This window comes from Leptinotarsa decemlineata, unplaced genomic scaffold, assembly GCF_025532065.1.
Source record: "Leptinotarsa decemlineata unplaced genomic scaffold, Ldec_3_MD MMD2_tig00000157_RagTag_RagTag, whole genome shotgun sequence".
NCBI classification, from domain to species: Eukaryota; Metazoa; Arthropoda; class Insecta; order Coleoptera; family Chrysomelidae; genus Leptinotarsa; species Leptinotarsa decemlineata.
This window is the reverse complement of record NW_027412543.1, coordinates 2,815,124-2,825,212: the sequence shown is the minus strand read 5'-3', so window position 1 is coordinate 2,825,212 and position 10,089 is coordinate 2,815,124. Positions and strand designations below refer to the sequence as shown.

The 10,089-nt window shown below is 34.5% G+C and overlaps 2 protein-coding genes across 2 annotated transcripts; one reads left to right on the top strand and one right to left on the bottom strand.

Annotated features, from left to right (window-relative positions):
• Window positions 1–6,547: 6,547 nt before the first annotated feature.
• LOC141481340 (uncharacterized) lies at window positions 6,548–7,968 on the top strand. The gene is made up of 4 exons (XM_074172731.1): window positions 6,548–6,734; window positions 6,813–7,051; window positions 7,106–7,213; window positions 7,322–7,968. Exons 1-4 carry the CDS (start codon window positions 6,685–6,687, stop codon window positions 7,651–7,653), a joined length of 729 nt encoding a protein of 242 aa, XP_074028832.1. The 5' UTR covers window positions 6,548–6,684; the 3' UTR covers window positions 7,654–7,968.
• Window positions 7,969–8,024: 56 nt separating this feature from the next.
• LOC141481338 (uncharacterized) lies at window positions 8,025–9,452 on the bottom strand. The gene is made up of 3 exons (XM_074172729.1): window positions 9,009–9,452; window positions 8,745–8,953; window positions 8,025–8,690 (listed from the first exon to the last, which is right to left on the bottom strand). Exons 1-3 carry the CDS (start codon window positions 9,262–9,264, stop codon window positions 8,088–8,090), a joined length of 1,068 nt encoding a protein of 355 aa, XP_074028830.1. The 5' UTR covers window positions 9,265–9,452; the 3' UTR covers window positions 8,025–8,087.
• Window positions 9,453–10,089: the final 637 nt, after the last annotated feature.

Sequence of the window (10,089 nt, the reverse complement as noted above, 5' to 3'; positions counted from 1 at the left end):
TAATATTGAGAGTATTTATAAATATGAAACATAAAATAAAATAGAAAAAGAAATCTCGATTATGACAAGAAAGTGAATTCATGAAAATATTTAAAGGAAATTTTATGTTTGAATTTTAAGAAAACGTTCCAAAATTTCAAACATAAAGGATACTTACTGGAGATTTTAGAGTGTCTGGAAGAATTCAAAATTCCAATCAAGGGAAAACCAATCCAGGGACGCTGTACCAGGAGTCTAGGCACTCCTCAAACTGAACTTGTCATCCTGTCGTCTGCCTCTTTATACGGTCAGAGCGTCTCAACTCAGGTATTTCAGGTACTTTAGGTAAATTCGTCTGTATTTGTACTGCATCAGGTACTCTTCTTTGTGTTAGATCTTCTCTAGGAATCTGTATGGTTTTGTTTAATATATTGAATGCTAGGTCTTGTTGTGTTTTGATTTGTACTTGTTCCTTGATGAGTGATTTATGACTGTTAGATTTATGGACGTTCGAATTTTCCCAAATGTCCATGCGGTTTCCCTAGTTGACGTGTTTTATGAGTTTTATGTTCTCTGGGGGGGGGGGGGAAATTATGTTTGTTTTGTATGGCGTGTGTTGCGAGGTTTGATTCATATACTATTGGATTTATGTATGCCTTTTTGTGCTCATTGTATCTTTGGATTAATTTTTTCTTGGTTTGGCCGATATAGAATTTGTTGCAGTCCGAGCATTGTATACTGTATATACCGTTTTGGTCTTTGTCATCTTCTTTTTCATAGTTGTTTATTTTTTGTGTTATCTTCGTGTTCGGCTTGTATGTGATGTTGATGTTCAGTGATTTGAAGATGTTTGTTAGTTTTTTGGTTTGGTGTCCTACGTACGTAAATGCTGTCCATCGTTGTGTTGTTCTGTCTGTTGGGGTGGCTTGATCCTTGTTCTGTATTTTTTGTTTGATTCTGTTTTCTAGTTTATAATAATAATAATAATAATAATATTTATTCGTAGTTCCATATAAATACAATAAATATACAATCTATAAAAATGATTAAAAAATACAAATAAGGCTAGAAACAACATGTACCGGAAGGGTACTGTTGATCTTAGTTCTAGCCTTGAAAGAAAGAAAACTAAACAATGAAACAGAGAAAGAGAAAAAAAGAGGAAGGAGAGAGAGGGAAGAGAGAGAGAGAGAAAATGAGAAAACTCTACTAACTTTATATTTTTGTGAAATATTTTTGTACAAACTATATATATTATAACTGAAGGATCGTCGATATAGAGTGGTTCGATGGGGCGGCGGAGAAAGTAACCCTTTAAACCTCAAATTTAGAGTGTGTATTACTGTATCACCAATAACAATATTAATATGTCTCTCCACCAAGCTACGATTAGTACCAAAAACAAGCAGATTAGTTTTGTTTTGAAATAATTTTAAGGGTTTTATGTTTTGTATTGTGTACAAAACGCAATAGATAAGCAACCACAAGTTCACGAAAAGAACTGAAACATTCAACTAATGGAAACCCTTTCAATGAAACGTAACAAGTAACGGGATTATTTGCTACGGCTTTAAGTTCAGGGATAGTAATTTCAGATAATGCGCCTTTTGGCCATTCGTCTTTGTCCTGTGATAACCAAGAGGGGCCGTTAGGCCATATAGAACTAGTAATAAATCCAGAAGGTAATTTTCCGCGTGACACTAGATCTGCGGGATTGTCTTTAGAGAATAGATGTTGCCAATGACAGATTTTTGTATATCAGCTATTATATTGGCTATGAAGGTTTCAAGCGATACGGAGCAGTTTGCACCCAATGTATTGCGATCGTGGAGTCGGACCACAAATAAATGTCAGTGAAGTCTAATAGAAGAGATTTCTTGACCATGATAAGTGAATTGGAAAGTAATACTGCACTGCATAGCTCTAAGCGAGGCAAGCTAACTGGGCTCACAGGAGCCACTCTTGATTTGGAGCATATTAGTTGTGTGTGCACAACTCCGTTTGAATTTGTTGAGCGTAAGTATAGGCAAGCTCCATAAGCCTTGGTTTATAATTTAGTTATTGTAGATGATTCAAATGCTGGAGATTGGCATATTAGGGATATAAAACCCTATTTTGGTTCTAACTCTGAAGAATCAGTAGGGTAATATTTTGTTACTGATCTCCTATTTCAACCTATGTTGGATTTGTTAGGTTTCCTACAGATATATTACTAGTATTTTTCATTCTTGATGAAGGAACTTAGTGCACGATGTTCCTTATTCTGAGAGTACTATCAGTTTTTGTTTCTGATTGGTTTGTATGTGTTTTTGATATAATGGTTCTCTTGAAGAAAATTGTATCTAGTTTTTGTGTAGTCATTTCAAGTTGAGGCAGACATATTTGATTGTAACATTTTCCCGACTCATGACAAATCCTGATTTAGACTTCCCGATATTACTTATTCTTACAGGATGTGTGGTACGCAGAGCTACCGTAGCCGAAACTTCAATGAATAGCACTTCGTGTTGTATAAAATATCCCTTTGGTGGTATATTTTATTTTTTTGGGAGAGGGGTTGTGTAGCGTTTATAAAAACCTACTGTACTCTTCATTTAATTTTTATTTCGCCGAAGATAATTATAATTGATTTTAAAAAAAGTTTCCTGAGGTGTAAGCAATCCAATTCACACCCATTTGCCTCGCAAAGATTTTCACTTCTCAATACACATATGATAATTAGTTTCTGGTACAGATAATAGATTTGCGCTGTAGGTGATCCTTGATCATGAGGACGGCAAAGAGTTGTGGCATTTTTTGGAAAAGGGAGTGATGAACGAGAATCTCAAGAAGGGATTTGTTCAGTGGTGAGCCGTGTGGTCAATTTTCAAGATTTGAACGATATCGTTTCGGATATAGTTTCATATATAGATTTTGAGAGTTCCACAAAAGGTTGCATTTCCTGAGGATTCTACTGGGTCACAACCACTTTTCCAGAACGAGCGACGCCATTTCCTTGAAAAGGTTATTCGTGATTTTTTTGGTTAACGGACCCTTCGATTAAGGAGGTATGAAAATTCATTTCGATCCATTCATTTTCATATGAGATTCACCTTTTAGTGATTCGAACTTATGAATGAATTTTCATTATGGAAATTGTTTTTTCAGGGTTTTAGTATTGGAGACTTTTTAGAATAGAGTTTCTGGAATCATTAAAGAGGGAAGAACAAGGACTTCTATCTCTGATTGCCTCACGGAATATATTTTCAGTCAATTCACCAAATGATGGAATTTTCATTCATCAAGTTCGATAAATGTGATTATCCATGTCCCCACGATAGTCAAAGTCCATTTTGGAATTAGAAAAGTACGTGCTCCAAGTCTGTCCCGTTTCTGGTCGAAGAAAACTGCAGCTACAGCTCGACGATAATCTAACAGGCAAATATTATTCTTACACTTGACTAATTTTTCCGAAAATAACTACTTTTTGCATTAGAAATACTGTTTTATTAACATGATACAATTATTGAATTTTGAGTTGATCCATTCATAATGTAAACCTGAACTGGGTATATTCTGGTGAGGTAATTTTCAACACCATTCCTATGGATTATTTTTTTATGACATGAATCTTATAAGTAATACTTTTCCTGACATTTTTACCTGGACTATCCTTAGGTAAATGAAAGCGTACTTTCACCAACGATCATTATTGAGTTATTATAATGTGTTTCACATATGATTAAATGGCAAACTTGGAGCTCATTTAGATTTTGATTTCTACCCTTATTCAATTCACCGGCCAGTATTTTGTGAATGTCAAGTATCTTCAGAATATCTGATTTATTATAGTTTCATTTCATTCCCGTGGCTTAAAGAACTGAATTTGATTAGATTTGGTTTCACAGTCGACCATATCAATGATCATTCATTTTATTGACTGTGTGGCGCTCAACTTAGATATCTATAAAACAAAATATTCAGTTGCTGAGATTTGAGAATACAAAAAAGAAATAGATATTCTAATCAATTATGTTATTACTTTCTTAATATGTCCTTTCGGCAACATTACTTTGCGACAGAATGATGGCTTTAGCAATAGTAAAATTCTGAATGTTCAATTTACTGGCAGTTGCTTTCTCATAAATTTTCATGGCCATTTCAAATGTGAACCTTTTCACTCTGTATGTCTCAGGAAATTGAATACCTATTGCAGAAAGCTCTCTCAATAAACTATTATTGTGACACATTCAGAATTAGAAATATTGAAGCCAGAACCCCAATATTAGCTTTGACATTTTCAACGATAGGTGACTTTTCAATTATAAAATTATTTTTAACTTTCCATCACAAAAGAAAATATAACTAACTCCAGATATATTTCAGATAATAATGTATTTTTGACAACCTCAAAATAATTTATATTGTATAGATTTCGTCGTATTTGTAGCCTATATCCGATATGCCATATAGATACATAACTTACCTATTAAAACTAGATAAAATAAAACATTATATAATGTCGTTGTATATGAGTTATATAATTATTCTGATGATATCAAATGAACATTGTCATTTCTAGAACTGGCCAAATGAGAAATCTTTACATTCTGTAAGTAAATTTTAAATTTCATGTACCTGCTTTCTGATCTCAATTACCAAGATATCATTATATTTACATGGTTCAATTAAAATGTTACCTATCTTATTAACGACATACAATGAATTCGATATGCGGACGGACGACTATTTCAGAAAATGGGTATTTAAATTCTATGATATCCATCTGAGCATATCACATAGTTGGTGCTTAGCGACAGTTATGCTTTGAATAGCATAAAAACATTTCTGTTCAGTATATCTAATAACGAATGACTACGAGAAACACCATTCATTTTTGAACTGCTTGTGGACTAGTTTCTAGTATTTGATATAGTTTTCATTCTGGAAATCGCACAATCTTTCAATACTAGTTTCGAATTAAGTCACTATTGCAAAATTATAAGTCTGTTCATGACGCATATTGGAGAGCATTCTGTTGACATAATAAGTCATTTTTGTACTGGAAGTTCTGTGAATGCGAGGTAGTAAATTAAAATGCAAAGTTTCAAAAATGTATCTATTTATTTTGAGTCTTTGCAACAGTCTCAATCGTTTCATTTAAGTGTTATCATTAATGAGGTTGTAGTAACTAATTGCCACTTTTGACTAGCGAATAATAAATTATTTCAGAAACGTAGTCTTAGGTTACCCGTAATTCACATTACGCTTACAAACTGAAAAGTCTGATGTTTATTCAATTCAGCAAACAATCTTTGGATATCTGAGTAAAAAAATCAATATATTATAGTAGTAACTAATTCCTCGGTCTCGACCATTCTCAATATTACGCTATTTTTTCGACTTTGAAAAGTTGGGAAATTTCGGGTCGTGAAGATAGAAAAAATAATAGTAGAAAACAATAAACATAATATAATTTGGGTGTTGTTTCCTTTCATTTGTATTGAATATTCCTATACATGGTGGATATGATGGAATACCAACGACCTTGGTCCAAAATAGAATAATTCCCATTATTATTTTCATATTTACCAAAATTTATTTTTGTTTGTGCATAATGCATAAGCATTCAGCCAATCTTTGGATAGCTAAGTAAGAAAATTTTTATATTATGGTAGTAACTTAACCCTTGGCACTCATTTTTTCGAAAGTTGGGAAATTTTGCTGATGAGGTTGGGAAAATGTGGATTCCCTCCCCCCAGGATCAATGATGGCTTTCTGTGAAATTTGAAACCGAAGTGTTGGATGTAGTAATGAGCATTCATTATAATATATAGCATCAGAATTAGATTGGTTTCCTTTATCGCAACTCCAGTCATTTGGAATAGGTGGATTGGTGATTGTCACACGATACTGATTTTCTACCCATTGAGTAACATCGCTATTGAGATATTCAACCAAAGGCTCCCTGTCTTGTTTTTTTTTCGTCAGTCTGCAATTTTGGAGGTGTTATTTCCAACAAACTAAACATCTCTCGAACTAGGAGTAGATGAACAAGGCGGGAACGAGCGCAAAATCCCATGTATTTTTTTATGAAGCTGAACTTTTTGCAATTTTTGGTTCGAACAGGAGTTGGGGAAACGTGTGACGTCATCGACGTAGGATGGAACGAGCGATTCACGCGTGGAACTCTGCCCCTTGGCCCCCTTGGTACTCCACCTAAAACCTATCAGCTCCCTCAGTACTCCGCCCTCGGCCCCCTTGGGATTCCGCATCAGCGCTCAGGCCCCCTTGTCACGTGATTTTGATTAAACAAGTTTATAGTTATGAGATTCGAACCTGGATCCTCCGTGCCGTAAACATTGTCCTTAGTCTCTGCACCAACGTAAGATATTAGAGAGATATTGCTGTGACAAATCCTGTGCGGCGTTATTACCGCAGACGTTATATTGACAGTTGAGCATGCGCAGAATGAGTTCGAGAGACACGTTGCGGTAATACCGTTAGCGCATCACGTTATTTACGGCAGAACAACACCTCACGTAAAACGTTGCGCTATTCTACTTCGTACTGAATCGGATGACGTCGGATGACGATTTATGTTTGTTACGCGAAGTTGTTGGGCAAAATCCTCTTCAGAATCCTGAGAAATGGAACTCTATACAAGCTAATATAAAATCAGTGACGGGAAAAGAATTTGTCATTCGCACATTGAAAGATCATGTAATGCTTCTTTTGACCTTATGGAAGAAAAAATCTGATGGTGACAAATTCCGGTAGGATATGTGCATTGTCTTTCTTATTTCTTTACAAGATGCCGATGGTTTCTGTATTATATACTCTATACTTTTCAGAAGTGGCACAGAAGAAATGTACACTGAAAAGGATACTCTTTTACAAGAAATCTCTGACTTATGTGCAGAATTTCCAATGCCTACCAAAAAAACAAAGGTTATTTCCAAAGAAAAACAAATTGCTGAGTTAGGCCGGCAAACCAGGGAAAACATTGCAATAGATGCTTTCATAGTGAATAGTGAGGATTGCAGTGGAACTTCTGGGGAAATAATTCTATCAGGGGAACATGATTATTTTGGTAATTCAATTATCTTATGGTTATAAAATTTCTATTGCAAACTATTTTTTTTAGATCCCAATCCAAACTTACCATCAACTGAGATTTGTGTAGGTGAAGTAGATACTCTAGATGTCATTGACCAAAACACAAAAAGCCTACCAACAGCAAAAAAATCAACAGGTAAGCAAATTGTTAGGTACTCAATTGCATCAGCCCTGAAAAGTTGAGGAGGTACCTACTTTATTTTAATATTCTTGTATAAAACTACAAGGAGATATTCATTTTCAGGACCTGGTATAGCTAGGAGCAGACAAAATAAAAGTGTTGTCCTCAGAAGAAATGCCATGGAATATCTAAAAAATAAAAACGAAAAAGAGCAGGAAATAAAATTGAGAGAATTACAATTGCAAGAGCAGAAATTGAAGCTTCATGAGAGAAGTATTGAGATTGAAGAAAAAAGACTACAAATGGAGATTGAAGATAGAAAAAAGAAGATTGAATTAGAGTTTGAAAAAATTAAATGTGATATAAAGCAAAGAAGTGAATTACAAGCTCATATATCAGCACAACAGACATTTCTGGATACACTTTTGAAGAGGTTACAAAAATATAAAGACTGATGCCATAAGACTGCTTTAACCAAATTATGTTTTTTCATGTTATAGGTAGGTATTTGATTTGTTTTTTACTTTCGAAATAATGTATTAATGTTGCTACTTTGCGTTGACTCACAAATATTTACTGTGATTTTATTGTAGTTAGCAGCTCAAAATTATTTTTAGTTTTTTGTGATATTTATTTGTTTTTTACTTTCAAGTTAATTTATGTTGAATTTAGTCTATTAGCACATAATTATTTGTTGTTTATTTTTATGGAATGTTATTTTTTGGTTATGTGTTTCCTGTGAAGTTATTAAATCATTTCTTGATATTGTCTTTATTGCATTTTTATCCAAAACTTTGTACATGGACTGATAACTAGAAAAGGGTATATTGAAACTCAGTGCACATTTGAATATTTATTTTAAACTGAAAGTAGGTATATACGGTCAAAATTAATTTCCTAAATATTCCTCCAGCACTGGTGGCACTAGATGGAAGAACTGATTGGTTTGACTGCCATATAAAGTTGTATGACAATTGCTCAAAAGTATTCCAACTTTGTACATACTTTCTATGTCTTGTAAAAGTAATTTTTGATTTTTTCTGAAGTCTAGAAATGCAAACTGACTGGTGACTTTTTGAAAACCCCACTCAACAGCTATTCTGACTGCACTCATGGATTCATTAAAATGCTGTTGATAAATAGGAATTCCTTGTCGGTTTGGAAAGGGGCATAAAAGTAAGTCCATAATGGGGTAGGCATGGTCACCATATAAAATAAACCTGTGATCAGGAAACACTGCAACATCCTGCAGTTCTGCATACAAATTTGATTCACGAAAAATTCCAGCATCGTGTCTCCGTCCTACATATGCACCCTTCAAACTGGTAATCATACCATCTGGGCATATAACTGACTGGTATTTCACACAATGAAACCTCTTGTGACCAGAATAGTACTCTTCTTGATGTATTGATGGCCTGCAAATTGGTCTAGCAGTTCCATCAATAAATCCCCAGCAGTTTGAAATTGCAGCTCCTCTTCCATGAATAGCCTAAAAAAATCTACTATTAAAAAATGTCAATATGTTAGAATAATATACACATACGTCAGCATACATATGCATTCTTTGCAAATTCAGCCATGGTAAATTTCGCAAATCGTCAAGTAAATGCATGAAATTATTGGCAATGAGGTTCTGCATATGATTAATTATCTGAGATAATGATTGTGGAGACAGGCCAAATAAGAGCTGGAGATCCTTCAGTCGCCCAGGATATGCTAGTCTTCGTAATAAAATACAGAGTCCCATGACACCTAAAGAGGAATTTATGTATTTCAGTACTTCAATTCACTGCATTTGTTAACATACCTGGAACAGAATTACGTGTTTGGGTTCTGATTACGTCTGGTATATGCAAGGCAGCAGCTAGTCTGAAGATATCGTCTCTTTCGAACCTGAAATTAATTTTTATATCTTCTGCCATCATATTGTCCAGATTGAACCTATCTTCAGCAGCCCCAACAGGAAAATTTTCAACCACGCCGAAAATATTGTGCAAAATCACTTGCTCCACTTCATCGTCATCAGCATCAGCTGAAATTACTGCTTCTAATGCCTCATCCATGTTAGATCCTCAGGAGAAATTATGCGATAAACAGGGCAAACACTCAAAACAAAGCACACTGGGTTTAGAGGTTAGTTCCAAATAAAACAGCGCATAAATAAAACTCAAAACATACTGGCAATAGGTGTACCGCCCCAAACAATGTTTAGACGTAAACGTAATATTTAACGCGGGGTAAATAACACACCGCATGCGCTAACGGAATTTGCAATATCTCTCTATTGAAGTTTACTGCGAATGTTGGGTATTTATAGCGTTAGTTTTGTCGGGATCGAAATTGACTCATTCATTATACTTGACAGCATTTTTTTTTTATTTCCATAGAATGTTATCGTCATTATCATATTGAAGATAGGAAAATATACTTAGATTTGGGAAATAATTAAAATTTCATATAAAGATCTGTATGTGTGTGTAAGAGAGAGAGACGCGTGTGACGTAATCGATTCAAAAATTTACGTGGCTTTGCGTATAGGATATTGAGAGATTCATTTGAATAATTTATCGTACAGAATTGTTTCATGTCCTGTTATCAGTAACCACACAAAGATAAGCGCTCGATTCATCGATACAAAAGTATATGAATACAACAAAAGTTATAGAACACACAGAGTCATCTATGAGTCAATAGCTGAACTATCTATTGGTTGAAGAAGGACACTGTAAACACTAGACTTATAAGACTGCATCTGTCAAATGTCAATACATGTCAGCATGGCAGGTTCGGCGTCGCCGGTTGTACAATAAATCGTTGTTTATGGGGCAATGTAGCGTTACCGATTCTGAAATTATTCGTGAATGACTCGATGAAAATTGGAAGCGTGA